The sequence below is a fragment of the Salvelinus alpinus genome, chromosome 10, assembly GCF_045679555.1.
Source record: "Salvelinus alpinus chromosome 10, SLU_Salpinus.1, whole genome shotgun sequence".
Lineage (NCBI taxonomy): Eukaryota > Metazoa > Chordata > Actinopteri > Salmoniformes > Salmonidae > Salvelinus > Salvelinus alpinus.
In genome coordinates this window covers 25,715,043-25,739,470 of record NC_092095.1, presented here as the reverse complement: position 1 = coordinate 25,739,470, position 24,428 = coordinate 25,715,043, and the positions used below count along the sequence as shown (strand labels likewise).

The 24,428-nt window shown below is 42.6% G+C and overlaps 2 protein-coding genes across 3 annotated transcripts; one reads left to right on the top strand and one right to left on the bottom strand.

The window, feature by feature from the left end:
* Window positions 1–1,599: 1,599 nt before the first annotated feature.
* rec8b (REC8 meiotic recombination protein b) lies at window positions 1,600–15,854 on the bottom strand. The gene is made up of 18 exons (XM_071328602.1): window positions 15,293–15,854; window positions 15,072–15,140; window positions 14,492–14,634; window positions 13,770–13,845; window positions 12,429–12,549; window positions 12,111–12,177; window positions 11,930–11,997; window positions 11,643–11,721; window positions 10,094–10,169; window positions 9,737–9,950; window positions 9,381–9,518; window positions 9,042–9,114; window positions 8,611–8,783; window positions 7,062–7,113; window positions 4,559–4,625; window positions 2,975–3,091; window positions 2,499–2,605; window positions 1,600–2,368 (listed from the first exon to the last, which is right to left on the bottom strand). The coding sequence occupies exons 1-18, from the start codon at window positions 15,346–15,348 to the stop codon at window positions 2,274–2,276; spliced, it is 1,791 nt and encodes a 596-aa protein (XP_071184703.1). The 5' UTR covers window positions 15,349–15,854; the 3' UTR covers window positions 1,600–2,273.
* A 145-nt stretch (window positions 15,855–15,999) lies between these two features.
* Window positions 16,000–24,391, top strand: LOC139531777 (programmed cell death protein 6-like). 2 transcript variants are annotated; one of them, XM_071328601.1, is made up of 6 exons: window positions 16,000–16,307; window positions 19,145–19,206; window positions 21,828–21,872; window positions 22,770–22,928; window positions 23,290–23,399; window positions 23,742–24,391. In XM_071328601.1, exons 1-6 carry the CDS (start codon window positions 16,105–16,107, stop codon window positions 23,838–23,840), a joined length of 678 nt encoding a protein of 225 aa, XP_071184702.1. In that variant the 5' UTR covers window positions 16,000–16,104; the 3' UTR covers window positions 23,841–24,391. The 2 variants fall into 2 exon arrangements, with proteins under 2 accessions (XP_071184702.1, XP_071184701.1); XM_071328600.1 differs by having other exon boundaries at window positions 16,095–16,307; window positions 22,770–22,937.
* Window positions 24,392–24,428: the final 37 nt, after the last annotated feature.

Here is a 24,428-nt window from a genome sequence, read left to right as displayed (position 1 = left end):
AGTACTTTATGAATCATACCTGTATTGATCGGTCAGTGTTTCAAGGTGAATGTATTGTAGGTCAAAACTTGCAACAAAATACAAAGACTGCACTTAAAGAATGTTCAAAATAATTTCCCTGGTGTGTGTGAACGCCTAGCGATCCTATTTACATACCAAATTGACGAGCTTAAGAGCTAACTCTTTCTGAAGGGTCAAAAGGGCATGTTACCACACATTTAATCTCAAAATGTCCTTTTTTCTTTTTTAAACATAGCTCATTTGTTATATATGCAGTGACTTTGGCTGACCTCTTGTAAATATTTTGACCCTAACTGATTGTTCCGATCAGCTTGTCTCACTGCCTCCATCTCTCTGGCAGTGAGCCTGGATCGATTAATGGAACATTGGCAGTGTGGTGTCACATTGTAAGCATGAAAAAGAGTAAACTGTTCGCCCTGATAATTCTTATATGCATGTGTATGTTCCATAACTGTGTCCGTGTGTGTTCTGTCCCCAGTACAGCGATGGGGACTAACACCCATGCTGACTGGCCCATGCGACATACCAGGGTTTCACAACAAACCTATCACCTAGATACCACACCAACAACCCAACAGATGGACATATTGTTTTCCAATGTCAAGACATTTCAGAGATTAATTTCTGACGCATTTCAGTGCCCTGCCCTCTGAAGTGACAACGGCAGAGTTGATTATTGATGTTGTGGGTATGTTGCACAGTGCAGTGACATCTACCTTTGGCCTTAGCAGGAAGAAAAGGGAAATGGGGATATCTAGTCAGTTGTACAACGGAATGCATTCAACTGAAATGTGTCTTCCGCATTTAACCCAACACCTTTGAATATGGAAAGTAAATGGTAAATTATCTAAAAAAACAAGTAGTAAAATAAAGGAACCAATAATTATCTTGGCTAAGGGTTTACACTGGTAATGTCAGTTTCCTTAGTTCAGAGCAGGAACATGAAACATGTCTGGCCCAGCAGCCATGCCTTCACTCCTCAAACATGGACACTCAGTCACACCTATAATGTCCGCTGGTCTGGATTCAGCAGAGAAACAGGCTGAGGTCACCATTACCCCATGTACCACAGCATTGACCTCTGCCTCTTTTGCACATTGCAGCCTGAGGCTACAGATTTGTGCTGTGTGACTCCCTTTCCTAACCAACATTTAATTGTATTGAGTAATTCAGCCATGAGATCAGATATGATTATTCTGCCAGCTAGGCACAATGACTTCAATCCAGGAGAGAGAGAGATGAGGTCATAGTCCAGAGTAGACCTCTGCTGGTGAGTTGGTGACTGAACTTGTTCATGGTCCTCTACTGCCCCCTATTGTCCCCTCGCAGCATATTCCTCAAAAATACACCAGTGTAGCAAACTACAAGGCTATCCCACTGTAATATCATTGATTGACCACAAATTTAAAGGGATAGTTCATCCCCAAATCAAAGTTAGTCAGATGTTTTCATATCTCAGATGTGGTCTTAAATTGAGTCCATGTTGGACAACACTATCTATTGAGTAGATCCCAAATGACGGAGATAATGGCACCATTTTAACTTGATAGAATTACATTTGAGGCGTATTAATAATGAGTAAATGTGCATTTTATTAAAAAAAGACATCTCATAAATGCTTCAACGTAAGAACAGAGCAACATCATACCACAATTGATAAGATACAAAACACACAAAAGGTTAAACAAAAACTGTCAACAATATCAACTTGCATGACAGTTGACAAATAAATTAGAATAAAAATATCTGCTAGATACAGTATTAAATATGAATAATAAATATGCTATTTAAAAAATACCAACTTTGAATAAAAAGTAACATTAATAGCTTTTCCCTTCAGTAATTTCACTTCTTATAAAAAGGTTTCACTTATAAAGGTTATAAAAAATGTTATAAAAATGTTAACTCCAAGAGGTCATCGTTTTGGGTGTGTCCTACAAATCAGTTTGAGGTGGTGATCTCGTATGAACGATATTTGGGACATGAACATTATTACTCTGTTATAAAAGTATGGCCGCACACATCCCGTGCGTGTGGAGACCACTGCTTAACTTGGACTGAAATAGGTGCCGGTACTCGTTTTGGGTGCTGGGTACTGTTTATAATTAGGTGCAGGAGCTCCACAATACTTTTAAGCTAATATTCCATAAGAGGAACAGGAGCTCAAGCAGTAGAACATTTGAGGTGCCGGTACTCAGCTGCGGTGAAATCCTGTCCAAGTCGAACGCTGGTGGAGACATCCTCTGGGTTCCTCAGGCCTGCACGGTGCTGAGTGGTCCAGGGATGATGGTGATGGGGCTGTAGGGTTCAGCCTGACATACAGCAAGGTCCCCAGCAGACACCAGCTCTGGACCATCACAACACAACACACAAAATACCTGCATGTTGTTAGTTAAGTAAAACAATATTGTAATGCATACATGCATATAGCCCCACAAGTGATATCCATTTTTCCTCTGTTCTCTGTCAGCTCTCACCTAGCAGTTTGGAGAGAATGTGGGCTGCAGTAGTACGGTCTACCTCCAGGGGCAACAGAGAGTAAAAGGTGACTTTCCCAAACCTCAGGAGGTACGAGGACACCACACTGAAAGGAGCAGAGGGAGATGATAGCCATGTGAAAAACACTGCCCAGAGTTTCACAGTTAGAGAGAATAGATATAAAGAAGATAGAATAGTAGTGCAGTACAGTAATGACTGAGTTAGAAGCTGTTGACTGGCCTTCCCACTTTTGCCATCAAATTCCTGAACCAACACAATTGCACTTGACAAACCCCCCACATACTATGACTGTGATATGTGGTTGTCCCACCTAGCTTAAGATGAATGCACTAACGCTAGGTTGCTCTGGATAAGAGTGTCTGCTAAATGACTCAAATGTAAATGTTAGAATAGAGATCTAGATAGAATAGATAGTAGGGTAGTGATGATAGATGGGTGTTTAGTAATACTATACCTCAACAGGCCCTCTGCAGTGACTTCTCTACCTTCTGTCTCCTCTTCTCTGTCTGGTAGAGCCACATGTTCCTCTTCTATAGCCTCCATAGGCACTGGGGCTTCTTCCATAGGAGACCTGAACAGTCAGTATTAGTTAAAAGTGACACTTATGGATAGAAATGAGCAAAGACTCTGAGCTATCCAACCAGGACCAAGACAACTACATAATGATACAACTATATATCCTCTTATTTTTTCTCTCTTACTAACTCACATACAGTGGGGCAAAAAAATATTTAGTCAGCCACCAATTGTGCAAGTTCTCCCACTTAAAAAGATGAGAGAGGCCTGTAATTTTAATCATAGGTACACTTCAACTATGACAGACAAAATGAGAATTTTTTCCCCAGAAAATCACATTGTAGGATTTTTAATACATTTATTTGCAAATTATGGTGGAAAATAAGTATTTGGTCACCTACAAACAAGCAAGATTTCTGGCTCTCACAGACCTGTAACTTCTTCTTTAAGAGGCTGCTCTGTCCTCCACTCGTTACCTGTATTAATGGCACCTGTTTGAACTTGTTATCAGTATAAAAGACACCTGTCCACAACCTCAAACAGTCACACTCCAAACTCCACTATGGCCAAGACCAAAGAGCTGTCAAAGGACACCAGAAACTAAATTGTAGACCTGCACCAGGCTGGGAAGACTGAATCTGCAATAGGTAAGCAGCTTGGTTTGAAGAAATCAACTGTGGGAGCAATTATTAGGAAATGGAAGACATACAAGACCACTGATAATCTCCCCCGATCTGGGGCTCCACGCAAGATCTCACCCCGTGGGGTCAAAATGATCACAAGAACGGTGAGCAAAAATCCCAGAACCACACGGGGGACCTAGTGAATGACCTGCAGAGAGCTGGGACCAAAGTAACAAAGCCTACCATCAGCAAGGGCATTGAAGATGAAACGTGGCTGGGTCTTTCAGCATGACAATGATCCCAAACACACTGCCCGGGCAACAAAGGAGTGGCTTCGTAAGAAGCATTTCAAGGTCCTGGAGTGGCCTAGCCAGTCTCCAGATCTCAACCCCATAGAAAATCTTTGGAGGGAGTTGAAAGTCCGTGTTGCCCAGCAACAGCCCCAAAACATCACTGCTCTAGAGGAGATCTGCATGGAGGAATGGGCCAAAATACCAGCAACAGTGTGTGAAAACCTTGTGAAGACTTACAGAAAACGTTTGACCTCTGTCATTGCCAACAAAGGGTATATAACAAAGTATTGAGATAAACTTTTGTTATTGACCAAATACTTATTTTCCACCATAATTTGCAAATAAATTCATTAAAAATCCTACAATGTGATTTTCTGGATTTTTTTCTCTCATTTTGTCTGTCATAGTTGAAGTGTACCTATGATGAAAATTACAGGCCTCTCTCATCTTTTTAAGTGGGAGAACTTGCACAATTGGTGGCGGACTAAATACTTTTTTGCCCCACTGTACATTCATACTACATACGTATATATATGTATATACACACATATATATACACACGCACATATATATAAAAACATATATGTATTTTTATATACATCTCACCATCTGCTGACAGGGGTGATCTGCTCGAGGGATTTGTCCTCTCTGGACACGTCTAGAAGAGCCTCGGCTGAAACATAGAACACAAACAGATATCAAAATGCAACAGTAAAGCAGTGGTGGTAAAAGTACCCAAAGGTCATACTTGAGAAAAAGTAAAGATACCTTAATAGAAAATGACTCAAGTCAAAGTCACCCAGTACTATACAACTTGAGTAAAAGTCTAAAAGTATTTGGTTTTAAATATACTTAAGTATCAAAAGTAAATGTAATTGCTAAAATATACTTAAGTATCACAAGTAAAAGTATAAATAATTTTTAAGTCTTTATATTAAGCAAACCAGATGGCACAATTTATATATATATATATATATATATATACAGTGAGGGAAAAAAGTATTTGATCCCCTGCTGATTTTGTACGTTTGCCCACTGACAAAGAAATGATCAGTCTATAATTTTAATGGTAGGTTTATTTGAACAGTGAGAGACAGAATATCAACAAAAAAATCCAGAAAAACGCATGTCAAAAATGTTATGAATTGATTTGCATTTTAATGAGGGAAATAAGTATTTGACCCCTCTGCAAAACATGACTTAGTACTTGGTGGCAAAACCCTTGTTGGCAATCACAGAGGTCAGACGTTTCTTGTAGTTGGCCACCAGGTTTGCACACATCTCAGGAGGGATTTTGTCCCACTCCTCTTTGCAGATCTTCTTCAAGTCATTAAGGTTTTGAGGCTGACGTTTGGCAACTCGAACCTTCAGCTCCCTCCACAGATTTTCTATGGGATTAAGGTCTGGATACTGGCTAGGCCACTCCAGGACCTTAATGTGCTTCTTCTTGAGCCACTCCTTTGTTGCCTTGGCCGTGTGTTTTGGGTCATTGTCATGCTGGAATACCCATCCACGACCCATTTTCAATACCCTGGCTGAGGGAAGGAGGTTTTCACCCAAGATTTGACGGTACATGGCCCCGTCCATCGTCCCTTTGATGCGGTGAAGTTGTCCTGTCCCTTTAGCAGAAAAACACCCCCAAAGCATAATGTTTCCACCTCCATGTTTGACGGTGGGGATGGTTTCTTGGGGTCATAGGCAGCATTCCTCCTCCTCCAAACACGGCAAGTTGGGTTGATGCCAAAGAACTCCATTTTGGTCTCATCTGACCACAACACGTTCACCCAGTTGTCCTCTGAATCATTCAGATGTTCATTGGCAAACTTCAGACGGGCCTGTATATGTGCTTTCTTGAGCAGGGGGACCTTGCGGGCGCTGCAGGATTTCAGTCCTTCACGGCATAGTGTGTTACCAATTGTTTTCTTGATGACTATGGTCCCAGCTGCCTTGAGATCATTGACAAGATCCTCCTGTGTAGTTCTGGGCTGATTCCTCACCGTTCTCATGATCATTGCAACTTCACGAGGTGAGATCTTGCATGGAGCCCCAGGCTGAGGGAGATTGACAGGTCTTTTGTGTTTCTTCCATTTGCGAATAATCACAGAAACTGTTGTCACCTTCTCACCAAGCTGCTTGGCGATGGTCTTGTAGCCCATTCCAGCATTGTGTAGGTCTACAATCTTGTCCCTGACATCCTTGGAGAGCTCTTTGGTCTTGGCCATGGTGGAGAGTTTGGAATCTGATTGATTGATTGCTTCTGTGGACAGGTATCTTTTATACAGATAAGAAACTGAGATTAGGAGCACTCCCTTTAAGAGTGTGCTCCTAATCTCCGTTCGTTACCTGTATGAAAGACACCTGGGAGCCAGAAATCTTTTTGATTGAGAAGGGGTCAAATACTTATTTCCCTCATTAAAATGCAAATCAATTTATAACATTTTTGACATGCATTTTTCTGGATATTTTTGTTGTTATTCTGTCTCTCACTGTTCAAATAAACCTACCATTAAAATTATAGACTGATAATATCTTTGTCAGTGGGCAAACGTACAAAATCAGCAGGGGATCAAATACTTTTTTCCCTCACTGTATATGGGGGGTTCGCCAAACCATATATATATATATATATATATATATATATATATACACACGAAAACCCAGGGGCACACTCCAACAGTCAGACATAATTTACAAAAGAAGCATTTATGTTTAGTGAGTCTGCCAGATCAGAGGCAGTAGAGATGACCAGAGATGTTCTCTTGATGAGTGTGTGAATTGGACAATTTTCCTGTCCTGCTAAGCATTCAAAATGTAACGAGTACTTTTGGGTCTTAGGGAAAATGTATGGAGTAAAACGTACATTCATTTCTTCAGGAATGTAGTGAAGTAAAAGTTGTAAAAAAATATAAATAGTAAAATAAAGTACAGATACCCCAAAAAACTACTTAAGTAGTACTTTAAAGTATTTTTTACTTAAGTACTTTACACCACTGCGGTAAAGTGATTGTATGTACATTTCAATGGCATCATCATAGATGTAGAATCTTATTCTAGTTCTGTGGGCGTCATTTTATCATTTCAAGTAACTGACAGGAAAACAATGTCTGACCTGATGCTTCAGATGGGGCTGTTCCTCCTGATTTCAGCAACTCTCGTGGGATCTGGGGATACAAGAGGAGAGAAAAGAGTCATCTAGACTTCAGACATTTCTGAACTGTCTGTATACATGAAAAACAAAGCAGTGTAGACTAGATGCTGTTATTCCAGGCTCTCAGAGTCATTTGAGATATTAACATTATTCACTGTCCTATTCAACTTCTCTCTTGGGTACATTTGAATTCACCCACAAGTCTTTATTATGTAAATTACTGTTTACAAATGTCCTGCACAAGTGTCCCCTGGCGGCATTGGTAATGTAGAAGAATATGGTGTCAAACTTCACTCTGCAGTCCAACTCATCCCAAACCATCTCAATTGGGTTGAGGTCGGGTGATTGTGGAGGCCAGGTCATCTGATGCAGCACTCCATCATACTCCTTCTTGGTCAAATAGCCCTTACACAGCCTGGAGGTGTGTTGGGTCATTGTCCTGTTGAAAAACAAATTATAGTCCCACTAAGCGCAAACCAGATGGGATGGCGTATCGCTGCAGAATGCTGTGGTAGCCATACTGTTTAAGTGTGCCTTAAATTCTAAATAAATCACAGACAGTGTCACCAGCAAAGCACCATCACACCACCTCCTCCATGCTTCACGGTGGGAACTACACATGCGGAGATCATCCGTTCACTTACTCTGCGTCTCACAAAGACACGGCGGTTGGAACCAAAAATCTCAAATTTGGACTCATCAGTCCAAAGGACAGATTTCCACCGGTCTAATGTCCATTGCTCGTGTTTCTTGGCCCAAGCAAGTCTCTTCTTATTATTGGTGTCCTTTAGTAGTGTTTTCTTTGCAGCAAATCGAACCATGAAGGCCTGATTCACAGTCTCCTCTGAAAAGTTGATGTTGAGATGTGTCTGTTACTTGAACTCGGTGAAGCATTTATTTGGCCTGCAATTTCTGAGGCTGGTAACTCCAATGAACTTATCCTCTGCAGGAGAGGTAACTCTGGGTCTTCCTTTCCTGTGGCGGTCCTCATGAGAGCCAGTTTCATCATAGAGCTTGATCGTTTTTGCGACTGCGGTTGAAGAAACTTTAGATGTCTTAAAGTAATGATGGACTGTCGTTTCTCTTTGCTTATTTGAGCTATTCTTGACATAATATGGAGTTGGTCTTTTACCATATAGGGCTATCGTCTGTATACCGCCTAACCTTGCCACAACACAAATGAATAGCTAAAATGCATTAAGGAGGAAAGAAATTCCACGTTTAACAAGGCACACCTGTTAATTGAAATCCATTCCAGGTAACTACCTCATGAAGCTGGTTGAGAGAATGCCAAGAGTGTGCAAAGCTGTCATCAAGGCAAAGGGTGGCTACTTTGAAGAATCTCAATATTTAGAACAATTATTTGGTTACTACATGATTCCATATGTGTTATTTCATATTTTTGATGTCTTCACTATTATTTTACAATGTAGAAAATAGAAAAAAGAAGAAAAACCCTGGAATGAGTAGGTGCCTCCAAACTTTTGACAGGTACTGTAGATCCGCTCACCTCTCGCATGCTAGAGTCCATCCTCTTCCTCTCCACCTCTATCCTCACTCTCTCCATCTCGGAGCTGCCCTCCTCCTCAGTCTCCTCCTCTCTGCCTCTCTCTCCGGTGCGAGGAAGCGTAGTGAGGACGGCGCACTGTTTCCATAGCAACAGGAGGTCAGGGTGCAGGAGAGCTGCGTCGAGGAAAGCGAGAAAAGACTCAGTGAAATCATCATAACCTCATGGTGTGGCAGTTGTGAGGTGGCTCCGTTGGTTGGAGCAAGGTGCTGGCAACACCCGGGTTATGGGTTTTATTCCTACATTAGACACATACTGTACTACTATATAAGAACTATGAGCTGCTTAGAATCAAAACATCTTCTAAATGACCATATTACTACCATCTACTCTGGTCAGATAGGACCATCTCAGGAAAGGAGTCATATACTCACAGCCAGAAGGGGCAGTGTAGAGCTCTGCTGGGAGGAGCTTCTTCTGGGCAGGAAAGTTTATCAGCACCTGAGACTGAGGAGGAGGCACAGACAAAGCAATGAGAATACGATTATATCCTTATTTTCTTTGAAGTAATCACTGATGTGGGTGGTGTTCATTAGGCACCAAATGGAAAAAATCCCACTGAAACAGGGAGGGACTACCTGGACCTGTCCAATAAGAAATGTACATTTTTGTTTCCAGTTGCAAACCCTTTAAAATGTTACCGTTGCATGCCCTAATGAACACAACTTTGGTAAGATTAGTGAAGGCTAAGTAGTGGAAGGCTTGAGTTTTACCAGGAGCTGAGTCTCAGCCTTGGTGTCCTCGATCTGCACCCGCATGGTATCTTGGGAGATCTGCACCTGAGGGTCGGCAAAGATGAGCTGGCGCCTGCGACCCCGCCTCTTAGGAGGAGGAGCGTCTATATGGGGGAGCTGGGATGATGAGAGAGGGATGAGAGAGGCAAGAAAGAAGAGGAAGAGAGCAGATGGGAGGGTTATGGATAGATCAAACTGAGAGGAGCCTGTGCACACCCACACATTTGGCAGGGGAAAATATAGGACAGAAATATCTTGTTCATACGGATGCTTGGATTCCTGAGTCCTCATGATGAGTCACACACAGAACAGTGTGAACAAACACACACACACACCTCGCCACAGGAGCTTTCTGCCGCTTTCTCCGTCCCCCTCTCTGACTGACTCGCTGACTCCCCCTCTCTCTCGGAGGTGTCTGGGGCAGAGGGCATGGCCACCTGAGGGGGGGTCATCTCCATGGGAATGACCTCTAACGGCACCTCCATGGGCAGGCCGGTCTCCTCGTCCAGCAGCCACACACTGTCCCCCACCACCACCGACACCTTCAGCCTGGAGACACACACACACAGAGAAAGAAAAACAATACAACAAAGAGTACGTTTTAAAAAAGACATGGGAAGATAATAGAAGATCAAGGTGACCTGCCCTGTGACCAGCCCTGTCAGAAAACATGATTCTTCCATATAACTTACTGGTCAATGGAGGTCATGCCTGGCTCCATGTCCCTGGTTCTCTCTCCCTCTCTCTCCCTTTCCCTCTCTTCTAGCTCTGTACAACACACACACACCAGTTTACGCAAACTTATATTTACTCACTTATTTCCCTTTCATTATCTGTCTTACGGGTCCTAATATGTTACAAAGGCTCTGCTACCCGACCCGAGCCCGACGCTATACAGCGGGTTAGTGCCAGGTAGGGCCTGTTTTTTCATTAATTACTAGGGTACGGGCTGAGCTATTTGCTCATGCTCTGTTGCACAGTAGCCTAGTCATATCTTACTAAGACCATAACGTGGTGACCATTGTCCGAGTCGACAAGAGAGATTATTTCACAGAAAATAAGAATGTTCCGGAGTTTAAAGTGATGAAAAGTAGCTCGCTAACTGCTCTTTTGCATCTCGTCATTGAGCAGTCCAAAGCGGATACTATACAGGCAGACTAGCAGCAGAGCGGATGCAGGGTAGTGATTGATGAGGTAAAAAGGTAAATCAAACTTGACCAACACAGTGGGGGAAAGGGCCGTGGTGGAAAGATCCTGAATATCCTCATTGTCCCCCAGCAAAATGTACCTACATTTAGTCTATTGTTTATATGTATATTTCATATTGAGGTAAAAATCTGAGTATAATGTTTGTATGGATGTCAACCCCAACAATTGTTCATGTCATCGTCACCAATCAACTAACTGCATTACAGTTAAAAACAACTGACTACCACCACCAATTCTATATGCTAGCTATGCTAACCAGCATCGAAAACAGCCAAATATATCCAAATTGGACTTAAGTTACCACATTGTGGGCCTGTTACAATACATAAATCATGACGGATATCCACTTTGTTAAATCAGATTTGTTGAATGTGCACCAATCTGGTTAATGGACCGGTATAGCGTTATATCTCCCTACCAATAAGTGCCCTTCTTTGCGAGGCATTGAAAAACCTCCCTGGTCTTTTGTGGTTAAACACTATCATTGCACACAGAGTGAGTCCATGCAACTTATGTGACTTGTTAAGCACATTTTTACTCCTGAACTTATTTAGATTTTCCAAAACAAAGGGGTTGAATACTTATTGACTCAAGACATTTCAGCTTTTCATTTTTGATTAATTTGTAAAAATGTCAAATATGATAAGTCTACTTTGACATTATGGGGTATTGTGTGTAGGCCAGTGACCAAAAATCTAAATTGTATCAATTTGAAATGTTCAGGCTGTAACACAACAAAATGTGGAAAACGTCAAGGGGTGTGAATACTTTCTGAAGGCATTGTGTAGTCGGGCGGTTGCGGATGTGTTATTAGCAACTGCAGGCAGGTGCAGGTGAATAAACTTCTGAAACACGCACCACTAGCCGAGGGAGGGGAGGACAGACAGAGACCAGCAGCTAATGGATAATAATGAAGGAAGTTATTTCTGATTTCAGGTTCGGGCAAGGCCTTAAATTTGGCAGAAGCAATTGGGCCTGAACGTCGCAGGCATGTGCAGGGCTCTATTCTTTACTCTCCCTCTCTTCTCTCACCGTCATAGAATTGGTCCTGCTGCTCCAGAAGCATGTCAATCTCTTTGCCAGTGGCTTCAGGAAGCTCAGCTCCTTCAAACTTTATGGAGAGAAGGGCAGAGGGAGACCGAGTTCAACTTCAGGAACGATTGAGAGCTCAGGAAAGATCCTTTTGGATCCAAATTCCTTGTTGTGTTCACATGGTCACATGGTCTCTTAATAGGCAAAGTGAGTAAAGGTTTATAAATATACACAATAGCCTTTCTATGTCCTTTTATCAGTATATTACAACACTATATTCAGGTCACCTCAGCAGCAACGATGACAAGCTGCTCCTTCTCTTTCAGGGTAATGGCATCAGGAGGGGATTTGAAACCTGAGAGTGAGAGACAGAGACAGAGAAAGAGAGACAGAGAGCAACAAACATTAGTAATGCAGAATTGTTGCTGAGGATTTTCCATCCCAAATCAGACTGTCACTCAGTCTCACCGCCGTCCTCTGGTGCAGTTCCAGGACTGGCCCCTATGGGGCGTTCTGGAGTCATGCTCTCCATCAGCTGCCATGGCTGGGAATGAACGAGACACACAGAGGGAGTGTTGTTAGAACGGTGTTCAATCAATAAATGCATTATCAACTCACAAGGTGACTCAATGAGGGTAAAGTTAAATGTGTGTCTTGAAAAGGCTTTTTGTGTACTGTGTGTACATAGGAATTAACTGTGGCCGTATGGGGGTTACACATTTTTGTAGTGACATATCGTTGGAAATGAGTTAACTAGGTAAAAATTGTGTAGAAATGGTTGTATACCTGAGGGATCCTATAGGGACTAGGCAGCAGGTGCTCAAAGCCCATCACCCCAAAGAAGGGGTCCTGTGCCCCCTCGGCCTCCTCCAGCAGGAACAGGGAGTCTGGGACATTTGGGGCTTGTCTGGGGAGTGAAGGGTGCTAATGTTGTTACTACAACATGGCTACAAAACGGCTGACATGCATCACCCAGGCGACACACTGGTGGTGAACGCCATACAATGTACAGTACCTTTTGACCTAAAAAAAAAAAAACTGTACATAAGTCCAATCCATTATCATTGTCAATATACATGGAGTGTACAAAACATTAGGAACACCTGCTCTTTCCATTACATAGACTGACTGGGTGAATCCAGCTGAAAGCAATGATCCCTTATTGATGTTATTTGTTAAATCCACTTAAATCTTTTGTCATGCCCATTCACCCTCTAAATGGCACAAACACTTAATCCATGTCTCAATTGTCTCAAGGATTAAAACTCCTTTTTAGTGTCTCCTCCCCTTCATCTACACTGATTGAAGTTCCTTTGAACGGGGTATGGTAGTAGGCACCAGGCACACCGGTGTGTCAAGAAATGCAACGCTACTGGTTTTTTCATGCTCAACAGTTTCCCGTGTGTATCAAGAAAGATTGAACACCCAAAGGACATCCAGCCAACTAGACACAACTGTGGGAGCATTAGAGTCAACATGGGCCAGCATCCCCGTGGAACGCTTTCGACACCTTGTAGTGTCCATTCCCCGATGAATTGAGGCTTTTCTGATGGCAAAAGGAGGTGCAACTAAATATTAGGAAGGTGTTCTTAATGTTTTGTACACTCAGTGTATGTGTGACAGTTATCTGACAACTCAAAGGGACATGTGTGTATGTGTCACGATCGTTGTTAGGTGAAAGAGTGGACCAAGGCGCAGCGTGATATAGATACATCTTCACTTTATTTGAGAAGATGAAATGAACACGAACACTAAATACAAACTAAACAACCGTGACGCTACAAACGAAAGTGCAGACACAAGCTACTAACGTCAAACATAGACAATTACCCACAACCTACCTAATGCCTATGGCTGCCTAAATATGGCTCTCAATCAGAGACAACTAATGACAGCTGTCTCTAATTGAGAACCAATCCAGGCAACCATAGACATACATAAACACCTACACTGAACACAACCCCATGAAATCTACAAAAAAAAAACGATACAATACAAACATCCTATACGAGACAAAAACACACAAACAACCCCCATGTCACACCCTGACCTAAAATAATAAAGAAAACAAAGATAACTAAGGCCAGGGCGTGACAGTATGGGACATACGGGTAACAGGTTTTTCACCTGTCAGGCTCAGCCAGGTCGATGCGTGCGTGTCTCTCAGAGCGTACCAGGCGCTCAATGGTCTGCTGGATCTCCTCTGGAAGGAAGGAGAAAAAGTTTGCGGTGAGGTAATTTAGCAGACACTCTTATCCAGAAGCAATTAGGGTTAAGTGCCTTGCTCAAGGGCACTTAAACAGATTTTCCACCTAGTTGGCTCTGGGATTCGAACCAGCAACCTTTTGGTTACTGGTCCAACGCTCTTAACCGCTAGGCTACCTGCCATGGCATGCATACTTACATACAAATACAGTTGTGGTTCTGAACACGTGGTTCTGTACAAGCTGGTGACCCTGAACACAATATGATAGTGGATCTGTGTATCTGTTAGCATGATTTATGTCTGGCTGCTTAGGAGGCTATATCAGACTATCGAGTTGCCTGTTATGATAAGTGAGTATATCTGAGCGTAATCATTCATATCGACCTCTAGCAACAATTTGGTTGTATACTTTATTGTCTCAGGTTGTATCAATGAGTGTGTATGGATGGAGAGTATCCGTTAGGCTGCATTTCAGTTCAATCAGTGTCCTTGGTCCTGTAGCTTGCCGTGTCCTTGGTCCTGTAGCTTGCCTTGCCATTAGACCTGATATAGTGTCTCTGATTACAGGCCTATTTCGACAAGCATCTCTTTACATGGCGTTAGTCTGTATGCCCTTCATTTTAACCCTTCCCCTCTCTCTCACCCAGAAGGAAACCACACTGGCGGTGGTAGACGATAACCACCCCATACTGCAGCTGGGAGGACAGGTAGAGGGAGAAGCGAGGCCGAGGGAGACCAGGGCAGAGTGGAGCCACCTGGACCGTCACGTAATCCATGATGTCATCACTGCAAATACACCACCATAGCTACATGATTGATATCAGATCACTATCACAAATGATGTGTATGGCCATGGCACAACATAGGGACATGTATCATCAGAACAGAACTTAGTTAGGGAGTAGCTGCCCCAGTATCTCTGCGTTAGAGATGTCGATGTGTCTCCTCTGGTGTCTCCAGATGTAACAGGAGTAAATGAAGATAGTTTCTCAGCGAAACACCATATTTTGTGAGTAACAATCGTTTTTTTTTTTTTTACATTATAACGTTTATGCGTGGGAGTTTGAATCCGAACTTCATGGGTGTTAGGGAGGAGACACTTCATAGTTGACATCTCTAACGCAGAGATACCGGGGCAGGGACTAGCTAAGCAGGGACCATGGGTTGATCACTTGACATAATATTTCCCCTCAGACATAGAAAGGGAGAAGGATTGTGGTTACCATGTCCGCCCAACGTTGACCCTCAGAAGCTCTCTGCGTGTTATCCTGATCCCTTTGGTGGCTGCCAACCTAAAACACAGAAACGGAAAGGTCTCTGATGATGATGGCATACTCACATTACATTGACTGAGATTCACAAGCTACAAAATATTAAACTCAGCCTAAGAGGATGCTAGCCTAGCTAATATTAGCTAGCTAGCTAATGCTAGAGAGCAACTCACCAAATAGTGGAAAAGCAACCAGTGTGCCTCTGAAGAACGTTTGGATAGTAAAACATCTTTCCTCAATTCATGCAGAAATATTGTTTTGCAATTTGGTGTCTAGAACCTGGTGTAGAACGTAAAAAGATCAGATTGATCAATAAAAGGGTTGATGTCAGCTGCTAGATAGCTAACGTTACAGGCAGATTCTCCTCAGAGAGCAGCGTTATCGAAATTCGCGCCAAACTTAGCTAGCTTGATGACGTTTAGGTTTTTGACCAATCATGGAGAGTGCAGTAGTCCAAAAAGATAAACAACAGAGCCATTTATATAGAAAATAAATACATGGATCTGATAAACATATCAGTCGGTAACTTAGATAATATAGTAGCGGTAGATGGTAGGCTGAAAATGTTTTAGTTCTAGCTAAGTGAAAATCATATTATGTTGGAAATCATTTAAATCTCAAACGTTTAATTAGGTCACTACTTTAGAAACTGCTGTGAGGGAGAACATGCAGTTTAACATTTAGTGCATCTCGTGCAATAACGTGATTTAGAATTTCACACAAAAGAAAGCTTTGGTAAATCACTGGGCAGCTTTGGTAAATCACCGGGCAGAAGACCAATCAAAACGTGTGGAAATGGGAAACTCTTTTCACGCCACTTCGATACCGAAGTTACTTTTTATTACTCTCATAACCTGCTACGTTAATCACTTTGTATTGAAGTGGCGTGAAAAAAGTGTGTGAAAGTGGAGTCATTTTCGAGTCACCCACTAAGGATGTAGCCCTATGACGTTTCCACATTTTCTTACGGGAAGTGGTGAGTTAGATGCCACGCCTCTGCGCGAAGAATGTCAGTGTCAGATTGAAACGAGTACAGGGTACACATATTTTTCATAACACCAATTATAAAGCTTTTAAAATGGCATATCACACAGGTAGTCCGTATAGAGGACAACCTCAACAACAACAACAATACAACAATGCAGCGCCGGCGCCGGATCAAGGTTTTCTTTGGAATATATTTCAGAGGTGAGTGGAAAGACGTCTTTCGTGGCTATCGAAATAACGGTACTCCGCATTGATTTGAGCTTCATTTTGAAAACTGCTGCCACAGGGCATAATAGGCAGAGATTATAATACTATAGCAATTTATGTTCGGTATGCATAAAAAGTTATTATTTTTGTCTTAGTATTATAGCCGTGGTTCTGTGATTACATTTATTTGACAGACTTATTTGAATTTCTTAAAGAAAAACTACAAATATCAGGATTTATTTTACCTGTCAGTTTTCTATTTACTTTTGCATATGACATTTTCCTACCACACACATACAATGCCTTGTTTTTCAATTGTATTCTATACAGTTACAACCAGTATAGGGCGTAGATATGATCAATGTCAGTCATGTAACGTTAGCTAATTAAAATTCTCACAATTTACTATCTATCTGTTTCTATTGTGTTGGTTCGTTATTCTATGAAATTAGTTTTGAATACACTTTATTTTACAGGGACTGACAAGAGAGCAGACATGACAATTTACATCAATTTAAAACTGACAATAGCTGGCATAACGTTGTAGAAAAAGAGGGAAGATCTTCTTTTGACGAAGATGGTTGATAAATGAAGATGTCCCAATCATGACCGTTTCTGTAAAAATTGTCACCGGTCTGTTAAATGGGTGGTTCTCCCATATTCACCAATGCGTTAACAGCTGGGTCTGGTCTTCTTAGTTCATTGACTGTATATCAACCAGAAGAAAGGAGTGAGTGAGATGTCTCGCTTCATGTTAGTCCCTGGTATTGAGTTATGTAATACTGCAGAGGATCCATGGTGCTCTGCTTTCTCACAACATTAAAATGCTGCAGGCACGCAAAACACTTTGTAAAACACGAAACACTTTGGAGAATAATTTATAAGGAGGCAAAACCTAGAAAACTTGGTCTTATCTGTCTATCAGTATTCTCCACACTTCAGAGGTGTACCTAGCCTGAGCTGAAGCAAAACACTGGGGCTGGAATTCTCTGGGTCATATGACTTGAGTTGTCAAAGTGGAAATCCATTAGTCACCAGCAACCTGGTGCTTTTCTTAGCATTTTGTTAGGCATGAGTCATAGAATGATCCTTTTCCACTCCGCCTATATGATCATTAGATTCCATGACATGATCCCATGACAAACAAGTAGTCACTAGACCTAAACAAAACTCACTAGTCCATGGTCATGTGGCATTACACTGGCATGTCAAATGTAGGCCAAAAAGACTTGAGTTTACACAGGCTTCCCAATTCTAATCTTTTGACCAATGACATCAGAACTTTTCACATCAGATCGTTTTCAGAGCTGATCTGATTGGTCAAAAGACCCATTAGTGAAAAAAGGATCAGAATTGGGCTCTGTGTAAACGCAGCCAAATACATAGCCTAGAGTAGAACAGCAAAGGATCCATCTAGGCATAGATCAACATCTGATACGTGACAAGACAAACAATTGCTTACACTGTCTGCCGTCAGTGAGTAAACAAATGTTTAGGATAATTTTGTCTGAAAATCGGCTTTGTGTTCAGAAGAGCTACCTCCACTTCCCCCTACCATGAGAGCCAGCATGAGATAAGCTGCTAAACCATTTGACTGGAAAACTAAGTTCCGCCAGGCATGTCATAACTTGAATAGCTCCATAGGAAAAACTGAGACAGGCCGATGAAATGTTACGATTCCAATGGCTGCTGTGCTGCTTGTAGTACTAATGTGTACAGCTAATGTTTAGGATTTGTTCTGAGCACCATTCAGCAAATGGGACGATGGTTCTGCTTCAGGCCAGGGAAAGGAATTTTAATGATGCACTTTCAATTCACCTAATTTTATGTAAAACCCAGTGAGGTAAGTCAAACCTGAGTAGGGGTAACAAAGTAAGTGAGATTGAGCAGTTCGACACACACACGCACAGCACAGACTACTCTAAAAGTGTTTGGTTAAGGTTAGGTACGTCCCCCGTCTGACCAAGCACTCCATTTCTTTCATTCTGGAGGAAGTCACAAAGCGTGCCTTCATTGAAAGTCAGGTTTTGTATTTCTATGTGGCCTGCAGTTGGGTTGGTGTGTTGTTGGTAGGTTGGTCTGGGGAGGTTGCTAAGGAACATGTGAGTCATTGGAGGATTGTGCTACATTTCACAGAGGAGGTTATTCCAGAACTGGAAGGCAAGGCCTCTAATTTGTGTTAATGTTCAACTCTCACAAAACATCTCCCACGTCTAAACATAACGACTGTACCATTCTAATACTATTCAATTGGAACACAATTTAAAAATTAGGCTAATTAGTTTGTGATGTTACACTTCTATAACAGATGGCCTAGCGCATAGCTTTATACTGAAAGGCGGTGGGTTCTGAGATTGTACAATCGAATGCAATAAGATATTTATGTGTATTGTAAATTCAAAGCAAAAACGTGTATTGCATCTCTGATCTATTTTCTCTTGATGAAGAAAGTATCTGAAGCCTCCTTTCTTTGGCATTGCACTCAAAATATACAGTATTAGCTAGCCTGATCCCAGATCTGTTTGTGCTGTACGGTACCCAACTCCTATGCTTGTCATGCCAAACATCTCGTCATGCCAAACATGTTGGTTAGTTTTGGTTTCACTTTTCACTGATCTGTGATGTTGGGGATGGTGGCGAGTGTAAAACGACCACCATCCACCATCCCCACATGTCATCGTCCTGTCCCTAACCCAGCCCGCACACTCCCATTGAATGGAGTGTTTAGATCCTGACAAGGGGCTTACAGCGTAGCGCCGGTAGGGTTTCAGCTGGGCTGTGTGTTTGATACAGTCTGCCTGTCTGTTTCTAATTGTGTGTTTCCTCCCCAGAGTGGACAAGGACAAGAGCTGTGTGATATCAGACACAGAGCTCCAGCAGGCCTTATCGAACGGTACGTCTCTTCCTTCTCCTCTAGACCTCAACACCTCCTCCTCTCATTTCAACACCTGGCGAGGGACAGAGAGAAGCTTGCTGAGGAGAGTTGGTGGGCTGAACTTGAAATTGACACAGATGTTTTGTTTTTACCTCAAAAAACAGATGGAAAGGTTGTCTGGTGACAAAGGAAAAGTACTTCCTGAATGAGACAGGAAATGGCTGACGACGTGTGCCACCTGATAATTAACTCAACACCCTTTTGTTGTTGAGATATGACAGAGAGGAGTGGCTTCGCCAACGCCACAAGCACAACATGACATTAGTCTTTCCACTGGGCTGGATGGCGAGATATGCTCATGATTGAATCAATGCTATGAGTGAACATCCTGTTTTGTAGCTCAGGGCACTAGTTACTAGGGTACAGCACAGCAGACGTTGGGATCATCTTTACAACAAACATGTATTCTGTACCTCAACATTTTGAATTGGTCAAGGTCTCTCTCTCTCTCGGCGGAAAGGGTTTTGAAAGGGTTTGAATGGACATTCTTCTCTCAAACTGTTTTTTTTACACTGTGAAAAAGTGGTGAGGCCCAAGAGCGATGAAAGGAGCTGTTATCTGGTAGTAGCCCTGGTTCAGAATACTGATGACCCAAGCTGTGTGGAAGGCAGGCGCAGTGTTCACACAGTCAGTCCAGTCGTGTTCATTAGTAGGGCTGTGTCATGATTTGGCTGTGCCAGTGAGACTGTGTGCAGGCTGCTGACTGAATGCAAGTTGTGCCCCGTTCTCGGCCATGCACTTCACTGACCATGCCCACGGTGCTGTCACTATATCACTCTGACACTCACCCAGACCTCTCTGTTCCCTCTTTCCAAATTTTTTCCTGCTCTTTTCACCTCTCCATTCTCTTCTCTTATCGATCCTGTCTTCCCACTCTCACCTCACCCCTTCCCTTGATATCCCTCTCCTCCCCTCAGGCAGACTGTGTAGTGTTACCACTATAAGCTGTTGCTCGTCCTCTCGGGGCTGACGTCCTCTCTCCATCAGACCCTGTGACAGTGCCGCTCCCTGATGAGAAACAGATGGTCCCTGTTGTACATCGCCAGTCTATCAATAAAGGGAATCTTTTATAGGTGTCGGGGTCTTTTAGCTAGCGCTCCATATTAACAGTCCTCTTAGCCCCCGCTCTGCACCAACCACCTGTCAAAATGTGCCTCTCCTCCCCGACTGAGATTAATGTGCTTTGATTTTTTTTCATTTTTTCGGAGCAACCAGCCAAGTAGTTGCTGAAATCGGCAGCATTGCATTCACTGTGCTGAGTAGTTTCAATGGCAAATCTACGTGCCAAGGGAATATAGGCCCATCTACTAATGGGAAAAACTCCCGCATCGACTACTCCTGAATCGCCTCATGAACATTTTTCAAAAGGCAGAATAATAACACAAAACAATCATGTATGGCTTTGACAGGAACGGGGCAGATTGTCTGGCATCTGGAGAAGAGGTTCCCTGCTCAGCACCCTGCCTGTACTGCATGTAGGACAGTGGTGAGGGGAGGGGAACTGGTGGTCATTTTCTATCTCAAGGTTGAGCTCAACCTTGCACATGCTGTTTTAGCCCGACTGGAGCAGTTAGTAGTAAGTGAATGAGTGTGTGTAACTATGTGTGAATTCAAACCTGTGTGAGGCCCTTTTGAGGTGTGTGTGTGTGTGTGTGTGTTAGAGCGCTCTCACTAAGCCTCTCCTGTGGGGCGCAGTTTTGCGGTCACCCTGTTTTTTCTTCCATGTGCCCCTCCCTGTTCCCCCAACATCGTCATGAGTGGGCACTGGGCAGCGCAGTGAGAAGGTCCAGTGTGTGTGCTGGACAGAGGAAGCTTTGTCTCACAGGCCGGGCGGGGGCAGCCTCGACACGCACGCAAACACGCACACTCACCACACACACTCCTGTGGTGTCCGTCTGGGGGCTTGACCAACAGACAGGGCACCTCTCTCGTACATGGCCGGTCACTGTTGTTGACCTCACAGCTGCTGGAGAATGGGGAGTCTGGCTGGAGACCTGACCTTTCCTCTCTGGTCTGGGTGTAGTCCAGACGCTTCATGTCTGTTCCTTGGCCCAGACCAAATCCCAGCCAGTCCCACCCAGCTGTAAAACTAGCCCAGGTCGGAATAAGGAGGCAGAGCGGCCTGAGTGGGAGACATCTGTCCGAGGCTTGGCTGGTCGTTGCAGAGGAAAGGCTTAATGTGAAAAGTGGTTCACTTTACTGGACTGCAAAGCCTCCTCTATCTCTCGCTCTCTCGCTTTCTCTCCCCCCTCAGAGCAATGAGAGTGAAAAGGTTGAGATGGTGAGTCAGCAAGGTTTAAGAAACCCTGATAAATCTCCTGCAGTTCTCCTCTGTTACCCAAAATACTGGCTTGGTAAAAAGGATACCCAAGATAAGAACAGAATGATTGCTTAAGACCTCCTAACTCGTTACTTGGCCTATTTCCCTCTTCTTCTTGTTCTGTTATAAATAGCCTAGTTCATTAAAGTCCAAATATATTAATTAACTTGGCACAGCCGTCGTGTGCAATTTAACTTTTTGTGGCAGAATGTCTTAGTCATTGTTTTTCACCAATCTTTTCTCTATCTTCTCTCTGTAGGTACATGGACACCTTTCAACCCAGTGACAGTCCGATCAATCATATGTGAGTACTTGTTCCTCTTTGACCCTTGACACACAAACAAACTTGCACAATGACAAGCCTATATTGTCCTGACCTGGTGTACTACCATTGTTTTATACGTTATCCCCATAGCAACCCTTTTCATTAACGTTGGTGCACAGTGACACATTTCAACCCGTCTCCCCAGTTAAGTGGAAGCATGCAGCTATCGGTAAAAAGGGGAATAAGTAGCATTTCTTTCTAACAAACAGGAGGTGTTTTTTTGTTTCTTAAGGCATCTATAACCATCCACTGACCGTATTGATTGGCTTACACACTTACCCTTTCACCAGCTGGAATCTGCTTTAGTCCAAGTGTAGCTGAATATGAATAGAAAAATACACTAAGAAGATACAACTAGTTTTATATGTAGTGGTATTATTTTGAATCTCAATCCACCATTGCTTCCCACTCTGACTGTACTGTACACAGTAAATCAGTTGTAATCAAATGGCCGACCAGCCCTGGGCCTTCCATATGATGAAGTCCTTTGTTAGGATGTAATTGGATTAAACCGCAGGGGAAAGTTCAAACGGGCAAGATTTCTTTAACTCTGTGTCATAACAGATGCTATGGTAGTCCTTAGTCCAGTGTGTTGACGTTATGCCTTCTAGCATTGAACTACACTTCCCAGCTGTCCCTTCTTCTTAGGTGATGTTTCTCAGTAGTCTATTCAGTGTGGTAAAATTTCAGAATTTTGCGGAGAGAAATATAATGAATAAAGTTTACATGGTGCCAGATTCTATAAGACTAAGACAGAAAAAACATACATATTCTACAAAATGCATTTCTATCTGACCATTGTTTTGTAACATTGCACCCTTCTGAACAGACCTCTTGCTCTCACTCATATCTTCTCTATTGACTTCCGTCTCACAGCCATGTTTGACAGGGAGAACAAAGGAGGGGTGAACTTCAACGAGTTTGCCGGAGTGTGGAAGTACATCACGGACTGGCAGAACATCTTCCGCACCTACGACAGAGACAACTCGGGCTTCATCGACAAGAACGAGCTTAAGCAGGCACTGACTGGATTCGGTGAGCAAAGTATGCCTTCTCTATTTGACCATACTGGTGGCGGGCCAACCGCTATACCAGTTACATTCATTTCTGTGGTTCACAAGGTCAGATCCGATATTCTAATGCCTTTCTGTAAGGTCAACATGCATGAGCCTGGATAAAGATATGTGCCAAAATAGTTGTGTAGATGCATGACGATATTAATTGTTAGCCTCGCATACATTGAGTTTAAGCATGTTGTTATTTTCTATCCTCATTGAAATGTAGTAGTTCTTAGTCCTGTATGTGAAATAAGCAGGTGAAAGGCATGTTACAAATTGGCTAAGGGTTGTTGAACAGATGTGTTTCTGTGATGTTGACTGTTCTCTGTCCTCCTCAGGGTATCGCCTCTCTGACCAGTTCTACAATACTCTCATAGAGAAGTTTGACAGGCAGAGGAAGGGACAAGTGGCCTTTGATGACTTCATCCAGTGTTGTATCGTTCTACAGGTAACCGTCTTACTGGGCTTCCTGTGCACATACCACTGGTTATGTAGCCTACATTGTTTTGTCAAAATATTGTGTGTACAGTATATACAGCCCATGTTGAAATTGGACTTTGTGTTGGCTCAGTATGGTATTTTGGGCTGGTTTCTCAGACACAGATTAAGCCTAGTCCTTGACTAAACTCTTTCAATGTAGAATCTCAATTGAGAATGCTTTTTAGTCCTGGACTAGGCTTAATGTGTGAATGGGAAAGCGGCCATTGATGTTTATTTACCAACATGGCATCTGTACTGGCTAGTATGTCTATGTCAAGATCTACTGTAAAATGTTCTTTGTCACTTTCAGAGGCTGACCGACGTGTTCAGGAGGTACGACACAGACCAAGACGGCTGGATCCAGGTTTCCTATGAACAGTATCTATCCATGGTTTTCAACGTTGTATAGTAGATCCAACAGCACAACTGGACACAACTGTGCCAAAGCCAAATCCTTCCCACCTCCACGTGTCTTCCTTGATCAAGATGACTGGGACTCTGGGATAGGATATAAAGACATTATGTTCTGTCTGTCTGTCATTGTTCATAATGTTTGTTTAATGTCTGAATCTTATCTTAATAATGAATATCTGTATTTAAGGTAAACCTGCATTGTACATATCATTTAGGACAAATAACAGCATGCTTCTGGGGGACTTTTGCCAATGCTCAAAGCATACACTCTTAATCTCAGATCTATTTTGCTGAAGTCATGTTTACAAATACTGTGAAAGCAGGTTATGGTTGGGCACAAAGCCTGCTTTTAGATTCACTGACATGCCAGCTAACGCCATATTTGTAAAGACATATTTTTAACCAGCAAATCTATAAAAAAGTTAGCCTGTTATTATTTTAGGTAGAAGAAGAGTACGCTTTTGTATCGTTTATTTTTTTGTGTGCATGATGCCTTAAACTGTATAATTGCAAGAGGAACCTCTTTTATTAAAAAAGAAACCTGAATTTTTTTTGTGAGCTCTGAATTTAATGTGTGGTAGAA